Source organism: Talpa europaea (genome assembly GCF_964194135.1).
Source record: "Talpa europaea genome assembly, chromosome: 4".
Lineage (NCBI taxonomy): Eukaryota > Metazoa > Chordata > Mammalia > Eulipotyphla > Talpidae > Talpa > Talpa europaea.
This window is the reverse complement of record NC_140070.1, coordinates 18,828,699-18,854,134: the sequence shown is the minus strand read 5'-3', so window position 1 is coordinate 18,854,134 and position 25,436 is coordinate 18,828,699. Positions and strand designations below refer to the sequence as shown.

Below are 25,436 nucleotides of genomic sequence, written 5' to 3'. Positions count from 1 at the left end.
CAGTGCTTGTATAAATAAATAAAAATAAATCTTAAAAAAAATAAAAAAATAAAATAAAATAAAAAGTCATTTGGCCAGATTATGTAGTATTATCACATTGAGTTTTTAATGTGCATTTTCCTAATGACTTTTGATAGCACATTTTCATATGATTATTGGCTATTTTGACAATGCCCATTTTTAATGTTGATATTATTTAATGTTAATATTGTCTGTATTTATAGGATTTGTATATACCTATGTTGGAGAGGTATATACAAATCCTACAAATCACTAAGAAATAAATATATAATCAATAAACAACTTGTGTATATGAATACAAGTCTTTAGATATATAACATGAGAATAGTCTCTGAATTCAGGATATTTCTCAAGAGTTGCTTAGCCTTTATAAAAAAAAAATTCATGGCTCTTAGATGAGCTCATATCTCCTTCCTATGGACCCTCTCCTTCTTTTCTTGCCTTAAACTCCCCCACTGTCTTTTGTGCAACATGAACACTAAATTCACTAAGCAGGAATATGCAAATTTGTCCCTTTTGTTTTCAAGGAGCAATAGTTTTTTCATCCAGACATTCATCCTTTTTTTTTTCTGATGGGGGAGAGGAGAGTCTTTATAAACAAGAAAGAAAATTATTTACAAAATGGAAAAAATAATTACTGTCTTCACACAGCACATTTCCTTTCCAAGATCTGCATCCCTGCTCACCTCAAAGGGAGGCTGAGTACAGGGGGGTCTGGAGATGTGGGGGTACTGAGGGGTCACTGTAAGAGGAAGGCCTTATAATACCTTCTATTTCCACACCATTGTAACTTTTTTTCTCCCCTGCTCTTATCTGCCTCACATTCTTCCTATTTCTGTGAAACCTCTAGACTTCAGACTTCAGCATTAAAACATATTCTTCTGACCATGGATTCAGAAAAATTGTGAAGAGGAATTTGGGGCCATTACCTTGATGGTGGCACAAGGTCACCAAGAAGATAGAAAGCTGGACCCAGGACCCAGGCCTCTTGACCTGCATATCTGCAGGAACCATGAGTTAATGATACTGGGGACTAAACAGATAATCTATAATTAGACCTTTTTTTTTTAATGTCTTGTTTTGATTTTTGCTTCTTCTGTCCTCTAACCATGTGTTGTACTGTTATTGCATGCATAATATTGAACATCTTTAATTCCCTATAAACTATTAATTCTTGTGTTATCTATGTAGTCTAAGAAAGTGACAGAATTTCAGAATATGTCCCATAATATTTTAAAATTTGATGTGATGAAATGTATATTAAGTTCATATCACCTAATATAGATGACATATTTAAATGCTAGTTTTTATCTATATTGGTTAAGTTTTAAAGATGATAAAATACTGTCATTACATATAAGCCTGCTCATTTGGGACAGCATGCAGGTTTTAGGATAGACTGAACTGCAACCATTGAACTATATTACACTAGTTTGTTGCTGTGTTAAAGTTAAGGCTGAGTCCCAAATTGCATGACCCATTCCAGGTCAAAGCAATGACTGCATAATTTATTTTTTTAAATTTCAAATAAAATCACCTCCTGGTAGCCCAGCACCTTCTGCTACTTCATCCCTGTAGAAATTCAAGTATTAAACAGTGATCACAGCCTTCACAATTTTGTGTATCTGTTGAAATGATGGTCTGAAATGATTGCTGCTTTCTGAACGGGTGGAGTGCAGGCTTGTTTGCTGGGTGGACTGCTCCCTACAATGTTGCTTTTCCCATAACACAGGCTGCATGACTTCTCACAAATATGTCCTAAGGCATCCTCAGCACTCTCACCAATGGAGAGTGACTTCATCTCAGGAGCCAGGAAAGCAAGTGAGAACAACTGAGCAACATCACCAGGGAAGGCCTGATGATGTCAGCACATGAGATTCCATAATGGAGAAGGGACCAGATGGATTTAGTTTTGCAGGCAAGACAAAATCACGCACATGGCACAAAAATATGACAAGACAGAATATTCACTTCACTTCCCAGACAAGACTATTCAATCACAGTCAGTCCCAGCCTCATGCCCAGGTTTGCCTGGACACCTTTCTCCAGCAGGGAATCAGAATTCCTATGTGGTACTCAGGGGCACCAGGAAACTGAGGCAGAAGCGGTGAACTCTATTAGAACCTTTCCACCTACTGCATATCGCAGCAGTCACAGAATCAAGGCATTGCAAAAATAGAGCCCACCTCTCAATAGGAAGATGTCACAGGCTGTGCAGACACTTTACTCTGCCATAATCCACCTTTTGCAGCACCTTATTTATACCCCTTATTTATACATGCACAATATTCCCAGGTTTCTCTGGGGCCCTCTAAAATTTCATCATTTCATGTCCTGCCAGGAGGAGGAAGTTCCTCAGGGGAGGGGAGGCATTACCTCTGGACCTGAACATCTGTGAACTGAAGGTGTAAGCCAGCAGTCCCCCACATGTACAACAAACGATGGTGAGACAGACACAGGATCACATCAATTTATACTCTGCTTTCAAAAGAAGGGCAGTGGATTAAGATGTTTTCATGCAATGCTGCTGGAATACCACTAGATGTCAAGCTTCCCTAATTTATTAACACTTAAAGCTAGATGGATTTTAATGTCACCGTGTTTTAGTTAGGATTCAGTGAACTTTCATTCTCGTGGAGATGTAGAATCCCATTTAAATTGCCAATAGTGTAACATCTTCAACTGGAAAACTGGACATTTTATATTTCATTCTAATACATTTGATAAGTGCATCCAATAATATTCTTTAATATCCAATATTTTTTCCTTCTTATTTAGCATTTACCTCAGGATATCTTTATCTCTAGAAGATGAAAGGAAAAACAAACAAACAAACAAACAGGGGCCTCCCTGGTGGCACAGGGGTCAAAGTCTCAGCGCTATCAAGCTATCACAAACCACTGCAACACAAGTTTGATCCCCAGCCAGGGAGCTACCCACGTGGTGCAGCAGACCTCTCCTGTCTTCCCGCCTACACCCCCCAGCAGTGTATTTCAGTCAGTCTGCTGTTCTGCTACCCACTCTGTCTCCAGTAAATCCTCTTACTCCCTGTACTTCTGGCCTACACTCCAGTTCTTGCATGCATAAATAAATAAAAGTAAATCTTTAAAGAAAAACAAAGAATTCCAAAAACATTTTATAAATATTTTTATAAAGAATTCATCAAGTCTTTAAAGTGGTAATATCTACTTACATACAGTCTCTGAAAAGCTTAATTTCTTAAACTGTTATCAATACAGACAAATTTTCTGAAACAATGTTTTGAAGATTAGACAACTTATTCTTTCAGTTAGTAAAGCAGAAAAGGGAAACTTTGTAATAATTGCTACATTAATAAGTTTCTGTTTCATTGCATGTAATTGAAAATTAAAGTCTCATTATTCATGGGCTCCATATCTGTGAATTCATCTATTTGCTAAAATTTAGGTTTATTCATAGACATATGCAGAGCAGCAAACGCTCTGAGCCTCCTGGACCTCCGCCCTCAGCTGATGTGGAAGGAGCAGAAGTGCTTTGTAGGGTAAATGAATTAATCAGGTTTTTGCGCCACTGGCCTCTGTGGCCATCACCTGTGGCCTCGATGGTGTTAATGCAGAAGGCACTTGAGAGTGTGGGTGCAAGGCACGTGTGCCTGATTGTGGAGCATGGGTGTGTGCGCATGTGCAAGTGTGCACACCTGATCCTAGAGGTCAGGGATATAAAGGTGGCGTCACTCAAAGACAAAGGCTATGGGGGACATCTATGGGAGGACAGCTATAGGAAGATGGCTACTATGAGTGAGTACAGAAGAGGCAAGACCAGAGGAGAACACCAGAGAGTCCAGAGAAAGTGCAAAGATCCACTGGGGGATATGGGGCTTGTTTGCTGCGTGTCTCCTGTCCTCCACCCCACTCTATCCCCCCAATACCATCCCTACCCCCCATCCTTCCCCTCCACCCTGTCCTACACCTGGTTGGCCTGCAACCTGCTTTAATTTCTGTTTCACATTTGTACTATAAATGAGTGTCCTTGTCCTGATCTATGTGGTGCCAGGTTTTTCACATTTCTGTACTTTTTTTTGTGATTAGTCTGTGTTAAAAGGCCTCCAGTGTACTGTTGAAATGCCTTCTGTTCCTATGTGCAAGGGTCCTGCAACACTGATCTTGTTTAACTGGGTACAATAAAACTGAAAATTTCTCTGAGGAATTCTGTAGGAACAAATCAGAATGAAGTGAAAGCGGCCATGTTGGGCAATATTCTAATAGTTCCCCTAGATTTCCCACTCTAATCCAGGGGGCTGAATAGGATGAGAGTCTTTACCTGTGCTTATATTATGTGGCAAAAGCAATTTTGCAGGAATAATTAAGGTTATTAGCAAGCTGCCTTTGAGTTAATCAAAATAGAGAGGATCAGGGTGGGTTTAATCTCATCATAGTCCTTTAACAACAGAGTTTCTTCTATGATAAACATTAGTCAGAGAGATTCAGCTTGTGAGAGAAACTTAACCAGAGGGAAGGTCTCCATTACTGACAATGAATGGAGTCAGAGCAAGAAGCTAAGAATAATTTCTAGGACTGAATTGTTCTCTGGACAAGAGTCAGCTTATAACCTCCAGGATCTGAATACTTCCAAGAAATTGAAAGTACTTAGAAGACTTTTCTTCCCCAGAACCTCCACACCTTGATGCTGGGCTTGAGACACAAAACAGAAAACACAGCTAAGCCTACTCACTTATTTACAGAACTTTGAAATAATAAATCAGTGTTGATCTAAACTAGTTGGCGTGATCTGTTGAATCGTAAAAGAACACTAATTTATCTGAAGTGACAGGCCCTGGAGAAACACTGGGAACTGGACAATTCTGGAGTGAGGGAATGCAGAGTTCCTCATGAAACCTGGGATCTCTGGGTGCAGGGGATAGGCTAATGTGGGGTGGTGACCTGCCTGCTATGGAAGATTCAAGAGAACCTGTGATTTTTTTTTTTTTTAAAGGAGGGGTCTCAATTCTCTGGTGGCGCTCCTATGTGACCAAGAGTTTTGTCCACCAGGAAAGAAACTAATGAGCAAAGTGACCTTTTGCTGGCCATGAGCAAAGAATCTCGTTCACTGAGAAGGTCTTTACACTTAAGCATTTCTTCTCTTGGGTCTCTATAAATTCTGTTATGTGTCTCCTAAGAGTGGCTATATAATGGGCTATGTTCTTCGTACCTCAGTGAGAACTGTAGCCTCATTTATATAATACAATAATTCATATATGCAGATATATAATACAACGAAACTGGACATTCAAATAAATCAAGTACATATTTTAACAGAATTATTTTAAAAAGGTTAACAGACCAATTGTCACAGTCCTTGTTGCTGAAAGGACATGTCTGGGATGTATCTAGAAGATCTAAATATATTTTTTGTCTAGCAAAAAGGAGATGCTGGTAACTACATAAAATAGAGAAAATAACCCTTTTCTAGATATAAGACTCTCTTTAGTTTTTACTCTATCCTATGATTAAAAAAAGAGAGAAAAGTTTCTTTAAATGTATCCTTAAGGTAGACAACTCATAGTTTCTATTTCTTTTTTTTTTTGAGATTTCTTTAGAAATGGAAATTGAGTCCTGCCTTCATTTTGTGCTGTCCTTCCTGCACACAAGGACTGTGACAATTGTTAAAATTTTTGTGATCATCACGTCCTTAATCGTAAGATAGGTTAGTTGGTCACACAAAATATAATTTATTTTTCTTAACATGACACTTCTAAGCAGGAAGAAAACAGGTAATATGGATACACATATATGATAATTATATATATTTTTTAAAATCAGCATCTGTATTGCAGTACTATAGACTACGTTGTGATTAATCAATTTCAACTCTGAAAGTGTTTACATGAATTCCAATTAAAATAAATATTCAGAGATGAATGAAGATTTTAGGCTAAAAAAAACATTAAACAGGGGCCTCCCCTGGTGGTGCAGCAGTTGAGCACTGGGCTGTGAGGCTGCCTGCAGCCTCTGCAGAGATGGTTTGTTCCCCGGCCGTCAGCAAGGGTCCCACAAAAAAAAAAAAAAAAAAAAAAAAAAAAAAAACCCATTAAACAGTATTTAATTTTAAATTTAATTTTGCATCCAGAGTGAAGTATTAAATTCTTGAAAAAGCAAAGTTAATGTAAGTGCATACATGGATAAATGACTGACTTCTATGAATACAACTACAATTATCCAAAGTCATCTGGGAACAACATTTTTTACAAATATTCACTTTTTAAAACAGAGGCAAATAGAGATGGGAATCTTTTACAGTGGTGTCATCTATTTGCTTGACTGATTCTCATCATCTTAGGAACTGGATTGTCTATTTAGGGGCTCTTTGGGAGAGTAAAGTGAATGCACTTGCTGAGCCTCCCTAAACTACCTCCTGCAATATTTGCAAAATGGCTTTGTTCTTGTACCTCTTTCCTTGATTTTTCACTTGAATATACATTCCATCTTCTTAATTTGCTTCTTCTATCTGTTGCTATCTTGGGAACACTGGAGAAACCATCTTGTTAAAATTATGTATTGAAGAAGCTTTTTTAAAAACCGCTAAATGAGATTATTGAGATAAAGTGTCTGGAATTAAATGCAGGGAATATGTCAGCTGTCATCTTGGTAAGTACCTTCTGGCTGATTGAATTTACCAGAAGTACTAAGCTAAATGAGATATTACTGTGTTATAAATATTAGATGAAAGGCTTCTCTTTTCCTTTTAAGATGAGATAATTGTAGAAGAAATATGCCAAAATCAGAGGTAGATGATGTGTTTTAATGAAACATCTAGTTATAGATGAAAGAGCAATAAGGCAATAACATATTGTAGTTGAAAGTGTGTCATATCAGACAAAAGAGATTTAAGATAGTCCTGTATTTCCAGATCAATCACCCATTTATATTGTGACTTTGGCAGAAATATACTTTCTCATGGATCTCATTCCCTAACTTCTAGTAAACCTATTTCTTTAAAAATTCAAGATTTCAGTTAAATTATATTCTTTGGTCTGGCAATGGAAATTGGGTGTGCCTGTGAATGCCTCCATTGAGAAACTTGTAATGTGTTTATTTGGGTCTAATTTTTGGAATCAAGAATGGGAGTAATAACGATGAAAACATAAAAACCCACTCATTGACTTAACAAGAAAATAAGGTCTTGGGTTTAACAGTGTTGAGCTCATGATCTAGAAATTATAAATGCAAATTTATCTTAATGGAAGAAATTTTGCATGATAAAGGCACAGTTAAATAATAAGTTAGGATTCATTGGTGTGTCTCCTCTTCAACTTGATCCAGATGCCATTAGTTGGACGAAGAATCAGATCTCCTGCCAGGCCAAGTTCTTCTCTTTTCTGGTTGCAGTCTACCCAAAAATGTCTCAGAATGCAGGAAAGAATGGTCTTTTCTTCCATCATGGCAAACTTTTGACCTTTAAATTAGTGCAAACACCATGAATTTAGTTATAGGTATATTTCAAATGGGAAAATAACACTGATTTGGAGGAAACAAGCTGTTTTGTATTCAGAGCAGGTCTTGGGATAACCAGGACCAGCTGGGAAGCTATTTAAAAATGAATCTTGAGTTCCCTTCTCTGCTCATACCCATTGTATCTGACTGCTGGGGTGCACCAGGAAATCTATATTTTAGCAATGCCCCCAGATGAATCCTGGGCTCCTTAAATCATGAAAATCCCTACTGTAAATCACCTTGTTACATAGCCTTTATGTAACTTATGACAATCTCCAAATATGATTCAGATTCATCCCCTTAAATCTGACATCATGTCACTATACCTGCTTTTACATATATAATAAAATGCTAGAGATGCTAGAGCCAAAACTGTTTATAATGATGATGATGTACATTATTTTTTTTTTTAAAGTAGTTCAGCTGGGCATGTTGTAAATTTTCATTGTTTTATATTTGTAGAATACCATTCATAGAAAACCCCACAAAAAGTAAGTTAAATAATTATTAAATTTTAAACATGAAATGTATATTTTAACACAAAATATACAACATGTGTCAGTTCTACCATGAAAGTGATTATTTTTTATGTTAAGGGCTGAATTGTGTGTTCCCTATCCCCCTAAATTCATATGTAGAGTTCTAACATCTTGTACTTTAGAATGTGACTATGTTTGGGATAAAACTTTTAAAAGGAAATGAAATTAAAATGAGCTTGTATACATGGACTGTAATCCAATGTGACTGATGTCCTTAGAGAAAGAAGAGATTAGGAAACAGATACACACAGAAGAAAGATCATGTGGTGATACAGAAGAAGATGAACATCTACAAGTCAGAGAGAGTCCACAGAAGAAACCACCATGATCCTGGACTCTAGTCCCTAGAACTATGAGAAAATAAATTTCTGCTTAAGCCACAAGTGTAGTACTTTGAAAACTAGTACAGTGAATGTTGATAATATCTTAAAAATAATGCATGGTAAGATGTAGAAAAAAGGAAAGCAATTTTTTAAGAGCTGCAATGGACCACCACATTGCAAAGAATGTGAGAAACCCTCTATCGTGTGACCTAAAAGGTCAAACCAACTCAGATGGATACAAACCTATACAGTTTCTTGGTCCAGCAGAGAAGGGCACATATGCATATGGATGGCGTCCTTGTGAGTTTTCTGGAAAGAACCTTTCTGGCTTGAAATCCTCGGGGTCTGGGAAGAACCTGGGGTCTCTGTGCAGTGCATAGGTAAAGATGATTACTTCAGAGCCTTTCACGATTCTGTGACCCGCTGTCAAAAAGAAAGTCGCCATTCCATAAGAATGAAGCAAGACAGACATACAAGCATCCATTTTCCTACTCTTCTATTGTATAATACATACCAATTTCGCAGTCGTCATTAAGGTGTCTGGAAAATAAAGGCACTGAAGGAAAAAGACGAAGGGTCTCCTTAATAACACATTCCAGATATTTAAGTTTCTTCAGGTCCTCTAAGGTAGCAGGACGATCAGACCTTCCTGATTAAAGGAAATACACGAAGTGACAATGACAGAAATGTTGGGCTGGGAGATGGGTGGTCAGGGATGGGTGCTAAATAGCTTCCGATGAAGTAGAACTTCTGCTACTACATATAATCAGAATAAAATGAGACAATATGCTCAACAAAAGAAACCAGACACAAAAATGTCACAAATGCATGATTCCACTTATAGTAAATACTCAGAATAGGTATACTCAAAGAAAGTAATCAGAGACTGGGGAGGCAAAACTGGGAAGTGGCTGATTAATGGCACAGGGTTTCCTTTTTGGGGTGCTGAAATGTTTTGGAATGAGGTAGAGGTAACATTGTACAACACTGTGAGTGTACTGAGCTGCACATTTTTAAATGCTTAATTTGAAGTCTCAGAATTTCCTTCCAGAAGTGCTTCTTTGGGTCAGATTCTTGGACTTGCATTACAGTATACCCTCAAAGCCCCTCCCCCACCTCAGGCAAAGAAACCAAGACAACTCTAGGCCTTAAGAGACATCCACTTCCCTGGTTTGGTGGAGGGAGAAAAACAATAGCGAGAAGCAACTGAACATATTGATAAAATACAAAATGAAGTAGACTTCATGCAGAAGCCAAATGTGGAGTTTTTACAAGCAGAAAAGCTTTTGGTTAACAAAAGCCAATTAAATTTCATCAGAAGAAATTTAAATTCACCACCAAAGTCTCAAATTGCAGGGTAACATTTGTCCACCTAACATAAGTCTACACCGCTTGGAGAAGACAAGGAATTGCTCTGTTCTTAGACTAGAGTTGAAGTGACACTGTAACAAAGGAATCTCCATAAAAAGGGGAGGTTCCAGTTTCCCTGCTGCACCTAATGAGGAGCAGAGCTGAGCAACCAGGTGAAGCTTTAGAAGGTTTGAAGGAGACACGGGAGAGGAGAGAAATGGAGCAGAGAGACCCGTAAAGAAGGCTGCCTTTCCGGAGAGAAGACTATGACTACTAGAAAACCTTTATGCTTTATATACAAATGTCTATTTCATCTGTTAAGCAGGGAGACTCTTGAGGACAGTGACATCTGTTTGCATCCCCAACATCTAGCCCAATGCAGTCACAAGCCAGGCAATTAGCAAATGCCTTTAAGTGAATGCAGGAAGCAGAGGACCTAGGCAAAGGAGGGGAATCCCCCTGGGGGTATCCCCATGGGGGCCTCCTGCCATTGCAGCATCTTTAGAGCAGGTCCTGCACATCCTGATAAGAGAGAACACCACTGACTCAGAGGACTCGGGACCCAAGTATAACGACTGAAGGGCGCACCGTACCAAACACTTCCTCCAGCTCCTTGTGCACTTCTCTCTGGACTTCTGGGTAAGAACCCAGGAGGTATAAAGCCCAGTTCATTGCAGCTGCAGTTGTATCATGGCCCTACAAATGGAAGGAAAAAAATAATTTAAAAGCCGAGCAATAGTGAGAAGAACAGCAATAACTACACTTTGAATTCACAGAGGCAATGTGGCTGCAGAGCACAGCAAATTAACTCTGTATAGCAAGTCACTGCAGTGAGACACAGAAATGCTGGAGATTCACACTTAGATTTTTCATGCTACACGGAGTTGCCAGAAGTTTTAATAAGGGGACTTCTAAAGGAACTAATGTGTGAGACTATTTTTAAGGGGAATAAATTCTGACTTTCATGAGTCAAACTGCTATATCTATACTTTCTACCTTCCCATTTGTAAGGTAGGTTCTACCTGTCCGTGCTGGACACCGGCAATTATGTGTGGGTCTGAGTCATGTTCTTGCCATGACATGTTGGTAAGTAGCCACATTTAATACTTGCTGAGTTTTAGGAAAAATATGAAGTACTTTGCAGAAATGAACTCATTTTACTTCAAAAAAACTCCCATGAAATGTTTGATACTGCTAGTCAGATTTTAGAGATTAAACCAATGGAAAAAATGTTAAATAACTTCCTCAGAGCCAGATGCTTTAGTAGGAAGAAGAGGTAGAAATAGAACCCTCAGAGTCCATACTAGTCCGTTCTGCCAGTGGTCTGGGATAAGGATGTTTAGACAACTTTGTTTTCTGCTCATTGTTATAGGCCTTTGTTTCTTATGTTCCATCCTCATCTTTTTTTTTTTTAAAGATTTATTTATTTATGCATACAAGAGCTGGGGTACAGGCCAGAAATGCAGGGGGGTGAGAGGATTCACCAGAGACAGAGTGGGGATCAGAACAGGCAAAATGACTGAAATAAATTGCTGAGGGGAGCAGCAGGTGAGTCAGGAGAAGTCTGCTGCACCATGTGGATTTCTCCCTGGCCAGCCGGGGATCGAATTTGTGCTGCAGGGGAGGTGGACAGCTTCATAGTGCGGTACTTAACCCCTTGTGCTACCAGGGAGGTCCCCATCCTCAACAGGACATTTCCAATACAAAAATGGTGGGTTCTTCTGAATAAAAAGTTATGTATTTGAAGAAATGATGAAAATGATAGTTGTAGAAGGCTTTTAGGAAAAACAAACATTCCCCTCTATGAATGATCTTATTTTTCCATTTTCCTAACCAACAAATGATCATAGTAATATTTCAGTCTCTGGGCAGAAATCTTCAAATCATTTGTCTTATTTGCTTTCTTTTTTTCCTATACTATATTTTTATGAAAGTGACATTGCATTATGGCAGTGATGCCGGAAATAACATAATAGGCAATACCTCAAACATGAAGGTATCAACTTCTTCTCGAATATCATCATGACTTAGCTTGTTCCCTTGATCATCGGTTACATTTAAAAGCAAGTCAAGAAAAGCCCTGCGTTTATTTTTGGAGGAGGCGGTGCCCTGGTGGTCAGTTGGATTTTCTTCCTCCCTCTTCATTTCATTGGCCCGTTCAGCTATGACCTGTGTGATATAAGCATCACATACTTTGTTTGGAATTTATGTTAACACATTTTCTCAACAAAACATATTTGGTTCTTTGCTTAAACTCTTCTATCACTTCTATCTCAACAATTACTTGGGTTCTTGTGACTCTAATGCATCCTGTTGATACTTTAGAACATTATTCAATAAGGCTCTTGAAAATAAATTTAATGTCAGACAAATTCATACTCTTCAAGTGCAATTTGTGGCTTTTCCTAAACAAAAATAGAATAACTGTCTACTTGATAGGGACTTACAGTTTGGATGGAGTTAATGATAACCAGTTTAGGTGGCAGAGGGAATGCAATCATCATCCGATAGACTAATTGTAGGTCCCTCTAATTACGTATTGTATTTAGAGAAAATAAAGTGGGAAGTTGATTCATCAGTTTACCCTAAGTGCCTGCTATGCCTTCTGTCTACAATGCTGTTTACTGAGATGCCAGCATGGTAGTGACCTCTCTTCCTCCAGGCCTCTGCTCATCTTCACATCAGAAAGGCCTTCTCTGATGGCTGCAAGGCTGGTTCCTAGCACACACTGTCTTCCTAACACTATGTTTTCCCATTACACTGAACACTTGACATTATAATGTACTTCTTCTTTAGCATCTTCCCCAACTTGAAGAACTCATCCATAGAACAGCTAATTTGTCTTCATTCATGGATGTATTTCCAACCTTTTCAACACTGCTTGGCATTTTAAGGAATGCTCATTTGATATGTTTTGAATAAGAAAAATAAAAGTTCATAAATTTAATTTGGCTATATATGTCACTTTCTTCTTCTATCAGGAAATTCTAAATCTGTACTAGGTGGTTTTGAGGGCAAAACACTGTAACTTCTTTTGCATTTGGTGGAGGGCCTCTAGGTAGAGACCTAGAGGTCTATATGGAATTGTCAATATTTATTGATTGAGTGCTATTGTATATCTAATTTAGAATTATTTGTTTACATGCACTGATACTAATGTGTGAAATTGAGGCAAAATGTAATTATACCCATAAAACATGAACTGTTTGTCATTCTCCTACCATGAGGTGATTATAGACTTTAACGGTGGCCAGCTCAACCCAATGTCTCATTTATCTAACATCTGTTGACTTAGTAACACTTGCTCTGCTGCGATGGGATGAACCTCACTGTAAGGAACCAAATCCAACACATTTAAAAAAATATATAGCAAGGAGAGGAAAAACTTAAACAATTGAGATAGTATATTTAAATCAAAATTTGATATACTTTCAATAAAATTTTGCTTTTTTCATACACACATCATTAATACAATTGACATCCTATAATCACAACAGCACTATCACCTGATTGTATTTGAATTGGAAATAAAAGAATAATTTCTAGTTACTTTTCTTTCTTTTTTTTTTTTTTGCGGGACCCTTGCCGGCAGCTGGGGAACGAACTGGCGCTGCAGAGGATGCGGGCAGTCTCGCAGCCCAGCACTCAATCACTGCACCACCAGGGGAGGCCCTACTTTTCATCTTTTACAAGTAAAGATACTGCTATACATTTCTCTCTGCCTTTGAAAATTCTTGCCTAATCCAAACATTCTCAACAAGAGTCTGCAAACATAAATCCTTGTCTTTTATTCTTTTAACAAACTCATAATAAAAGTTCATAACCCATCTCACTTTTTGTTTACATATAACCTCTCCTACTAGACTAACCTTTAGCATACACTTGCTTCACTATGTGATATCTAGCAAGTGATAAATTAATATTTACTGAATGTATAGGTGAAATTGTGCTGCCTATTTCTTTTCTTTTAAAGATTTATTTATTTATTTATACAAGCACTGGGTACACTCAGAAGCGTGGGAGGGTGAGAGAATTCACCAGAGCCAGAGAGGGGAACAGAACAGGCAGACTGATGAAATACACTGCTGAGGGGAGCAGTGGGCACGGCAGGAGAGGTCTGTTGCGCCATGTGGGACCTCACCAGCGGCCGGGAATCGAACTGGCGCTGCAGAGACTGCGGGCAGCTTTGCAGCCCAGTGCTCAACCGCTGCGCCACCAGGGGAGGCCCATGTGCTGCCTATTTCTTTCCATTATTATTGAACTTTTATCTTGGAAGAAACCAGTTCCACAGTCCTACACTGGGCATGTTAACAAATAATAAAAATCATGAACTTATAAAAATACTGGAGGTGGACAATGTTAATGGTTGCATAATATTGAGGATGTGCTTTATACCATCAAAGTGCCTATTTAAAAGAGGAATAAAGGTCACTCATATTATGAACATTTTGCCACAATGGGAACTTACATTTTTGGTAAAATTATGTAGAATCATTAGGCTCCTCTTGTGTTCCTTTCCGTCTTTAAACATAAGGAATATTCGATCAGGCCAGAGCCAGGGCATCTTGATTCTTCTAAGTAAGATGTCACTCATTCTATAAATAGGACAGAAATATATCTACTGATATATCTACTGATACATCTACTCTGTATTTCTTTTTTTTTTTTTTTTTTTACAGAGGCATGTTTTATTTATTTATTTTATTTGTTTGTTTGTTTTGTTTATACATGCACTGGGTACAGTCAGAAGCGCGGGAGGGTGAGAGAATTCACCAGAGCCAGAGCGGGGAGCAGAGCAGGCAGAAGGACCGAAGTACACTGCTGAGGGGAGCAGTGGGCGGCAGGAGAGGTCTGCGCGCCATGTGGGATCCTCCTCCAGTGGCCGGGGAGCAGCCGGGGATCGAACCGGCACCGCAGAGACTGCGGGCAGCTTCGCAACCCAGCGCTCAACCACTGCGCCACCGGGGAGGCCCCTACTCTGTATTTCTTGAGCATCTATTTGGTGCCTAGTCTCAATGAGGGTAAGATAGGGTGGTGATGATGATTTTTTCTGAGAAGTGATTAAGAGCCCTATGATTTATGCTCATCAGTGAAGGCATGGAATGTTACATACCCAAAGAAGTTTAATTTTTTGATGAGTTTTTAGATGATTAAGGAATCTTACAAACAGCCTTACTAGTTAACCATCTGATCACTGCTTCTGTTTCTCCATAGAGTGCTGGCTCCCAAGTCTGCCTGTGACTCTTGCTCTTAAAGAGGTGATCTGTCTCTTTTTAAAATCCACTCATTGGCTTGATCACTCCTCTGGAATGACAGAAAACAACTGGCTGCCCTATTCTACAGAAAAGTGCTTGGTGCATGTTAAGTGCCAATCTGCCCCACCGCTGCCCCAAACACAGCTCTTATCATTTCCAGTGATGGAGCAGGAAGACTCATGTCTTTTCCTTCATGACAGAATGAGATGCCCATTCTTCAGGGTAGCCTTCCTAGGCCACTCAATGGGTATTTCTATTTTCTTCTCTAACAGCAAATTGATCTTTCCTTTTAACCATGTATTACAATTTATAAATTTATATTTGTTTCAAAAGCTATCTCCCAGGCCATTCTGTCTGTTGTGTGCCACAATAAAACTAGTCCGTGCCTTGTGCAATAAATAGGAGATCATGGGTGCTCAATAATTATCATAATTTAAAATGAAATGAGCAGTGAAGTTTAATGACAGAACATGTCAAATCATATCCTAGACCTACCTTTTAATAACTGAATAATATCATAAGCAATTTTAAAAGTAAAATAAATTATGTCAACTAAAAACTAATACAGTGTAGAAAAATATGGGACAGGTGAATAAAAACAAACATAATACACAATAAGAAAAAGAAACAACAAAAGACCATATAGTATCATCTAATTTTTTTCTTTCTATGAATAAATTTTTTATCTAGTGGCTAGCGGACTGTAAGACATGCTTATCTCCTGCTATCAATTAGTATCATAATGTAATGATTCAATCTCATGCAAAATTATCATTTAAAATTACTGCTGAATAAGAAATCTAGAAAACCTAAATAAGGGACCAGGAAAAAGAATAACTATAAGAAAGAAAAAATCAAAATCAACAAACAACTATGAACCAGAGACACACTATGGGGGTGGAGGGTGGGGAAAGGAAGGATTGGGGTCAAAATAAGGGGGTTGCAATTGTATGGGGAATATAAAAATAAAATAAAAAAATAAAATTACTGCTGAATGTACATTGTGTAAATGATTGTCAAATCACTAAAGTTGGAAAAATACTGAATAATAGGGGTATGCCATAAATTACATACCATTCCTCTATTGTTGAAATTCATGCTTAAATATTAAGTTAATTTGTAGTATTATGTCCATTAAGGAACAATGGAAAACACAAACAGAAATCATAAATAATAACTACTTTAAAGCCTTAATTATGAACAATTTAAAAAACAATAAAAAGGCCTCCATTTACCTATAAACAGCATGTACATATTCAGAATCTTCATGACTTTGAGCATTAATATTCTTCCCCATAGCAGTTTCTATAAAATATGGTGAGGAACAAACATTCAATTCATGCACATATTTTGTGTTTCTTTTCCAGGGGCAGGCACTTGACCAAAAAAAAGACAAATCCTGTTTGGTTCTTATGTACTTTAAAGTCCCCCCATCCCCTCTTCTCCTGCATCTTCTGCTCCCCTGCTCCCTTGCACTGCTCTCTCTCTCCTTTCTCCTTCCTGGCAGGTGGACTCTGGCTGTTCTGCTCTCAGCCCTGTGCTGTTCTCGGGCAGCAGCTCTGCAGTAGGCCCACCCTGGAGAATCCAGCATCCTTTCCAACCCCTTCCCATACCTTTCCATGAACAATAGCTCTTTTCCATTTGGGTCACATTGTCTTTACACTAATGGATGAGACTCACCACAGATGATATCTAGGGCACACAGCGTGATGTAAGAAAAACAGTTAAATGCTTCTTGGTTAACATGTCTCTCAAGCTTATTAACCAGTATATTTGCTTGTTTGTTCATAACATCTAAGAAGTTCTCCAGAATTGTAAAATGGAAAGTGGGTGTTAACATTTTTCTGCGAGCATGCCATTTGTTTCCAGTACTAGAAAAACAATGCACAGTGACAAAAGAGAAATAAGTAAAGTATAAATACAGTCATGTCAGCAAAAATCCCTTGAAATAGCTGAATCTACAGATTCTCAAATGCTTTAGTCAAAAATACAGAGATTCATCTATATGTAAAAAATATATATTTTACATATTATTCTATATTATTAATGTTTAAGTTTTAATTTCTAAATTCTGAGATGCTAAAAGTTAGAATTAATTCCTTAATTCTCTTATGATGCACCTGCTCCTGATGCTGCTTTATCTCCATCATGAGTTTTCCAAAGTCCCCACAATGGTCTCCTTTGTCTTGCTAAGTAGGCCCTCTCCCAGAGCATGGGGTCCTAACCTGGATGCAAGTTCAAGAATTGGGGTTACTGCCCTCCATATTCTTCTCTGAGACTGGCTGTCTTTTTCATTTGCTTTTCAAAATTCCCTGTGCCAAACTCTCATTTCCTTCACTCTATTGGGACATGAGGACCTCCTGATTCTCTTTTGCAAACTGGTGATCATTACTGAAGATGGTGCCTAGAGATCACCATGCACCGCCTATTTGTTAAAGACCCATAATTAGCCAGACCTATCTTTATAGCTTCTCCCTTACATCCTGACAGCACAATCTTGCTACAGAACAACCGTGTGTCGATTTTTAATATATCAAGTTATGCACTGAAACAACTATTTCTACAAACAGCGTTACAAATTGATATTGACATACCTTGTAAGAAGTCCTAGGCCAAGCCATGGTTCTAAAAAATTGTACAGATAGGACTTGTCAATTTGCCTTGAACTAGTCACAATTACCTTAGAAAGAGAAAAAAAAAATATTTGAGACATATATAGACATCAAAACAATCTCAGAGATAAGGTTATCTGCCTAGAACACACCTACTTAAAGCAACATTGCATCGCCATTATTTCTCTGATTCATTTTCATTTCTCTGCCTGAAAGAAATTCAATTAGAGATCTGAATCTTAAACTGTCAAAAAACTTGGTGACTAAAAGGAGTCTAGAGAAAGGAAAATGATCCAAGATGATTTCTTGTTTCCTGTTATGACCTAGGATCTAGAAGAGTTATGTATTAAGCAAGTGCGCTGGGTGGGGAGTGTGGACAGGTGAATCCTGTCTAGGATGGACTACATCTAGGGAGACGAGAATCACCAGGTCATTTTCAGATATTGAATTTAGCCTCGTCTATAAGCAGATGTGAAGCTCAGGCTAAAAGCTGGAGCTAGAGGTACACATCTGAATGTCTCCAGCAGACACGTAACATTGGAAGCCAGGGGTGTGACTAGGTTGCCTATTCGCAAAGTGAAGTAGAACATTTAGTGGATCAACATTGGCTCCTTAACTCTAACAAAACTCTGCCACCTATTCCTAATCTATGTACCTATCTATGGTCATAGGTCTCTCTCTTGCCCTCAGGATCCCCTCTGAACCAGGGTTCCAGTTGTGTACAAGAGAAATGCCAACATTTTCACCATAGTAACTAAGAAAGACTATCCCAGCACTATTCCCTAGAAATTTCCATTTTTAACTTTGTTCCATAAAGAGAAACTCTATTTACTTCATTTTTACTCTCACCCAAATCCTTTTTTCATCAAACCACAAGATAATTTATTTCACCAGTGTCCCATAATAAATAACAAGTATATATCCTTCCTAGAATTAATTTCAATCACACAGAGTATCTATATCTGTCCTATTAATATCAGATTAGCATTCTCTTTTAGGAAAGTTAATTTGGAATAGTACTTTTATAATGAATATAGGATGAGAATGTGAGCCCATTCAGGGAAACCCTCATATTAATTAGTATATATATGTATTTTATCTTCAAACAGTGCCTGGCAGATGCCATATGCGACCCTTGTGGAATCTGAAATGGTTCTATAAAATGTCTGCTTCTGCAGACTTTCCAGAAAGGGAAACAAACAAATTGGCACCTGACACCCAATGTTCCCTGATATCTGGAGGCTGTTGCTCTCCCAGGACTCAGAGTCCACTGCAAAGCAATGAATGCTCCTATCCAGCTGTAATAAAGTTGTCAACACTTGCTCATGCACTTAACATAATTAAATATATGGAAATAGTCACTATACTGATTCTGATCTCGCACCATCAAATACAGAGTGGATTAGTGATCATATCTACCCTGTACTCACCTCCACACTTTCTGCATTATAAAGGGCCACCATTGGCATTGGCCCAAGCCAGAGTTTGACCAGTGGCAGGTGTCGGAATTCTTCAGCATACACAATTAACTGCTGAAAAAATTCTGGAAAAAAAATATATTTTAAAAGATTTATTTATTTTTGCATACAAGAGCTGGGGTACAGGCCAGAGATATGGGGGGTGAGAGGATCCACCAGAGACAGAGTGGGGAACAGAACAGGCAGACTGACTGAAATACACTGCTGAGGGGAGCAGCGGGTGAGGCAGGAGAAGTCTGCTATGCCATGTGGGTTTCTCCCTGGCCAGGAATCAAACTCATGCTGCAGAGGCTGTGGATTGCTTCATAGTGCAGTGCTTAACCCCTTGCGCCGCCAGGGAGGTCCAAAAAGAATAATTTTTTTAAAAGATTTACTTTTTTATACAAGAACTGGAGTACAGGCCAGATGCGTGGCAGGGTGAGAGGATTCACCAAAGACAGAGCGGGGAACAGAACAGGCAGACTGACTGAAATACACTGCTGAGGGGAGCAGCGCATGAGACAGGAGAGGTCTGTCTCACCATATGGGCTTTTCCGCAGTTGGCAGGGATCGAACTGGCACTGCAGAGGCTGCGGACAGTTTCACAGCGCTGCGCTCAACCACCTGCGCCACCAGGGAGGCCCAAAAAATAAATATTTTAAATCAAAAGTAACTAACTCAGCCAAGATGACAATTTTGTAATAGGTCCCTTAAAGTGTCTATTTAGGTATTTTTTTATTTAAATTTTATTTTTACAGTCCCCTTACAATTGCAACCCTCTTATTTTGACCCTAAGCCCTCCTTTCCCTGCCCCCACCCCCCATAGAGTGTCTCTGGTTCATAGTTGTTTGTTGATTTTGATATTTTCTTTCTTATAGTTATTGTTTTTCCTGGTCCCTTATTTAAGTTTTCTAGATTCCTGCTATGAGTGAGACCATCCGGTATTTTTCTTTTTCTTTCTGGCTTATTTCGCTGAGCATGATCCCTTCCAGCGCCATCCATGTTGCTGCAAATTGCATGTGTTTATCCCCAATGTCTCATTCTTAAAGGTAAAGTATATCATCCCTAGAAACTGATGATTGAATTATGAGGGTAACTTAATTTAATTATGACTGATACAATATATATTAAACAACCAGGTTAATTGTGATATGCCAAACTTTACATCAACAAGAAAGAACAAGTTTTGTCTACATAAGAACCACATTTCATGGATTTCCTAAGTGCCTGGAGGTTATTCAATTTCTCTAGTCTCTTGCAGCCCTTTTATAGGGAAGGAAACCTATTCATCCTTCCACTGGGTGGGCTGTAGTTTTGTTAATAAATAGCGATATACAAATGTTAATTGTTTAGTTTTGATAATTGTATTAATCATATAATAATTCACCAGTAGAGGAGCTGGGTTAAAGGCATATGTGAATTTTCTACTATTTTGCAACTTTTCAGTGGGTCTAAAACTATTTCAAAATACATAAAATTTTGAAATGAAAAAGGAAGTATATTTTTCTGAAGGTGGAGAGTAAGAAGTAAGCTGGAGGAGGATTAAAAAGATATTTCGTTGACTTGGAGAACACTTACATACAAATTTATTGTAATTGACTAATGTCTGTATCTCCTCTCATATAGGACAAAAGGTTTTACTTAATTCAAACGGTGGAATTGGTTTGGAAATGTGAAAAAATAAGGAAGAGTTCTCATAGTGAATAAAAGAAAAAAAATCATTGACCTAACGAATTTTATTGAGAGGCTTTGTGGACAGCATAATGATTAGATGGGCAAATTTTATAGTTAATGAAGTCAATTTTTGATTACAAATCCAAAATGAGAATTAAGAAGCTGGAAGCCAGCTTCGTGGCTCACACATGCAGTCCTCGAGCATCGAATGTGTGCCTCCAAACAACTAACCTCTAGCCTCAGGAACGGATAAAGGTCACTTCCGCAACAAATCACAGTACCAGAGGCAATGAAGAGGTTGCTAGAATGGAAGGTTAAGTCTGAGGAATTACTGAAAGTGACTGAGAAGATAGCAAATACCATGAAGTAGATGGCTTTTGAGTGCTAAAGAATGATCTGAATTTTTATAGGTAGAAAAAGGGAAGTGGAGGTGGGAGAGAGACTATAAATTAAGCAGCTGAAACAGTACATCAGAGACATAGAAAATTCTCTGTCTGTCCAGCCAAACTATAAGATCAGCATGATAACACTGGGAGATGAGACTGTAATGTTGGAGACATGGAAATTTGATTTTTTCTCTTATAGGCTCTGGGAGTAACAGAAAGTATCTGATATGGACTAACACACGGGACTTTATTTTAGGACAGTAAAACTAATGCGTGTGAGGTCAGAGAATAATGTTGGACCACAGGGTATAAAAAAGGGTGAGCTCTCATGCACCTGGGTTAAGCTGCTGATCCTGCTTCATGACTGCTCTGGTATTAGGTGTGGCAAAATGGTGACCATCTTCCCAATGACAGCATTGAAGAGCTGTGAGAAACTTGGGCGCCACCACTCTCTGTGCTAACACCCAGGAGGCCCCAGCCCGGGAAATGCAGCATGGCACTGGGAGAAGTCATTCAGTGACAAAAGTGTCCATCAAGGAACAGCACACTGGCGAACACCACCCGGTAGAAACACATGGCAGTACCCGTTGACTAAAGGATGAGGAGTCAGGGTCCAGGCCTCAGAAGAGAGCTGGCAAAGGTTAGACAGTTGTCGTGACCCTCATCCAGCAAGGTGAGGAAAAGGATTGAGTCCTAGTTGGGAGCTGATTACACATGAGGATCTGAGGCCTCACTACACAGGTAGAAAAGGCCAGGTAGGGGAGGGCTTGGGGGCAGGCCACCCTGGTATGTGGGTATGTGGGTGCCAGGACTTTTACTGAGCAAAGGCAATGCCCAAATGACACATCTGGACTTACTCCAACCCCACTACGAGGCTACTGATATGCACTCAAAATTTCAACAGAGCAGCTGCAAATGGGAATTTGGGCACCAGGGACAAAAGTGCATGGCATAAAAAAACAAACCAGTTAACCTTTTTTTGCCCATAAATGTGTACATGCTCAGCCTATACCTGCTACTCATCCATCCCGAAACTTCAACCCACCCCTGGTCTTCAGGACAAGCTGCTCAAAGTCCAGTGAGAAAGGGCCTGAGGCTTACGGATGTCCACTGCAAATACTACTAAAGAGCAGTGATTTTGAACAAAGTGTTTGTACATTCTGCATCAAAATCTACTATAATTGTCCTAAAAATCTAACACTCATTCTATTTATTTACTGTTTCAGATTATTATAGGCCAAATCTAGTACCAAGTGTATTATATGCATTATATCTTTTATGCCTCACCACAGTTAGATGAGAAGCATTATTATTGTCATTACATAACTGAGGAAATTCTACACAGTTAATTAATTTGTTCATTCACAGAGCTAGTGAGTAGTAGAAACTGGTTTTGAACCTGAGAGTTAGACCTTGACAGACAGATAGGGTCTGGGACCCTGGGAGACATAACAGGAGGGAGCAAATCAATTACAGGGAAGAAAATCAAAACCCTGTGTTGAAAAGCCACCAGTTTGCCTATATGAACACACAAATCCCAAAGAAGCAATCAAGAAATTGCAAGACCACCAATGCTATTCCCCTAGACCCAAAACCTGAGCATTTGGCACTGTATTTACCCAGCAACAACAATTTCCAGACCCCTCCTGTGTGGGAGCTGCTCAGTTTCTTTATCTGTCCCTGCATAAATCTCCTCGGGGCTGCTTGCCTTGCGGAGGGAAGGAGTTGGTCTGTTTCTTTAAATAAACTCTTCTGCTCCATTGCTATTGTGTGTCTATGATGGTTTCATTCTTTGATCAACAGTTTCAGTTTCAGCTTGTCACGCTGCATTACAAAGCCAAGGGAGCCTGACTCTAGAATGATCCATTTTAACTATTAGACCATACTGCTTCAAATTGTCTTCCAGTCAAAATCGTGGTCAAAATTGCTGTGAGAAAAGCTTGTCAAAAGACCCATGTCAAAATATGGCTTCCTGCTAATGTAATGTCTCTTTGGTCTGGTCTGACAAAGGAGATGGGTTTCTGAACCTGTGGTTTAAAGGTATCAGGTCCAACAGCAGGGAGCAGCTGGGAAATGCAGGTGTTGACATAATATACCAGAAAGGCAAGAAATTAGAATTCGAGAGGGCAATGGGAAGCCAATTGCAATATTCCAGTTAGGTTTACTGAGGCCAGAATTTGGATCATCATCACAAAGTGAAACACAGCCTGTCGTATGAGATTAGGTGACTGAGAACAGAGAAAATATTCAGAATATTCTGATAGTCACGACTTTGATGAGTTCAATGCTGGATACTGGACAAGGCCTCAATAAATGTTGATTGACTATTATGGCTCTTATTCTAATCAAATTCTCAACAGTGATTTGGAAACTGCATGCATTCATTTTAACCTAAAATAACTCTGCAATAGTTTCATTTATAATTAAAGGGAAAATAACTCTCATTTACAGAGTTTTAAACAATGTCTCAAAGTCCAGCACTTGGTTGCAAACCTAGAAATTGAGTAATGTTTTCTGTGATGCCAAGGCATCCTAATTACCAACACTTGTTGATGGCTTAAAAAGTCCCTTTGTAAGACTACAAGTGTATTGATGGTGGGCATGGTGTGGTGACATACATCTGAGGAGGTGTGACCTATTCCCCTAAATCATATACAGTATTATTATAAGCCAATGTTACCTCAATTATGTATATTTTAATAAATGAAAAAATATATTAAAAATTCCTTTGTAAAAGACAGTGTATTGTCATTCAATTCAGCAAAATAATTACTTTAATTACTCCCATCAAGACAGTTTGTTTTGAAAGGGGTCTTATTCACTGGGGACTCAAATCGTAGAAAATTTCCCCAAAAGAATTTGATGAGATTTCTTAAGTATGCGGCTTCCTGTTGGGGAGCTATATTTCTGTACTTAAAGCCTTAGGGTGGAAGCTCTGTTTTTACTATGAACCAAGATGATTTTAAAGGTGATATTCACATCTCTAAATGTCTTGTGGGATCACTGGCAAAATTAATCACACTGATGGTTAAAGATTTACTTGAATTTCTTCTGCCAAAAAACATTTTCAAGATTTTGGTGACACTTTCCCATGAGGGCTCATCATATAACCATGAAGATAAAATTACAGCATTCTATTTATTTGAAGGAACAGAATGTAAAAGAAACAATCACTGAAGCATTACAGTCAATGAGCAGTAAAGTTACTATTAACAATGAATCTGAAGGCAAATTGGGATCTGGTCCTGGGCTTTTTTACACTAGTCATTTTACAGGTCAGTCTTTTCAGCGCTGGGTATCTCAACCTAAACACTCAGGAAATGAAGTGCTAAAAATCTAATTTGCTTTCCTAAAAGGGAATTACAAATACCTGGTGTTATTGGGGAGCTTTCTAGATGAAAGTCACTTTTCCTACTAGCAAAAAATAATAAAAATCAAATTCTCTAAAATGATAACAAACAAATGCCAACGCAACCACACTCCAATAAATAAGGCTAATGGAATTTGTTGATTAGATTTCCAGAAGATGCTGTCATCACAGCTTGCTGCTATTATATAACCTCCTTAAAAGGGCTAAAATATGAAGGTCAAGAAGGAATAAAGTTGTCCTAAGATCATGTGATGTGTGTTTGGGGTGAGGGGTGCAGGGCCTCAACTGAGCCTAGGAGAGAGGGGAGACATCTAAGGTATTCGTTGGCTGGGTTCCTGGGAAATTCCTGCCTTTAAAGTTTGATAGAACAGACAGAAAGACAAGCAGAGTTTTGAGACAGGACAGCTACAAAGTGGAAAGGGGAAGAGAATAAGCAGAAGGACAGGAGTTTGGAAATACTGCATCCAGTTATAGCTGAAGAGAAAGTTCTTATGGATGGAGGGCAGAGCGGGTTAGGCAAGTGCCAGAGCAGCTGGAGAGAAGTGAAGAGTCCATTCTTTAGCAGGTGACACTTTCTCTCTGCTGGCAGCCAACACCTCAAGCAGTGGAGATCCACGAAGACCCAAGGGCTGGAGGGAGATGAGGACTATGGTTCAGGCTGTGGGAGGAGCTCCTGCTTCTCACAGACGCCCTCCTAGGCAGGGTCACATCAAGGAGCCCACCAGGCCAGGGCCAGGGCAGAGCTCCTTACCTCTTGCATCGGGTTTCAACCACAGCGCGTGTCCTACAAAGGGAAGGGCGCCACGTACTGTCGGGACGGTCCACAGCTGCAGCCATTTCTGCGCGTAGCTCGCCAGCATCTGCAGGAGGTTCAACATTAGGGCGGCTCCGGCCAGGGAGACAGCGCTCAGGACGCCCCAGAGCAGCATCTTCTGCCCCATGGGCACCAGCCACATCTCTGTCACCACTCCGGCGGCCAT

The 25,436-nt window shown here is 39.0% G+C and overlaps 1 protein-coding gene across 1 annotated transcript; it reads right to left on the bottom strand.

The window, feature by feature from the left end:
- Nucleotides 1-7,279: 7,279 nt before the first annotated feature.
- Nucleotides 7,280-25,436, bottom strand: LOC311170170 (cytochrome P450 4V2-like; the record flags this gene model as incomplete). The annotated part of the gene is made up of 11 exons (XM_084232568.1): nucleotides 7,280-7,452; nucleotides 8,596-8,775; nucleotides 8,867-9,001; nucleotides 10,296-10,398; nucleotides 11,686-11,871; nucleotides 14,171-14,297; nucleotides 16,193-16,262; nucleotides 16,638-16,828; nucleotides 17,552-17,637; nucleotides 19,000-19,112; nucleotides 25,208-25,436. 11 exons carry the CDS (start codon nucleotides 25,434-25,436, stop codon nucleotides 7,280-7,282), a joined length of 1,593 nt encoding a protein of 530 aa, XP_084088694.1.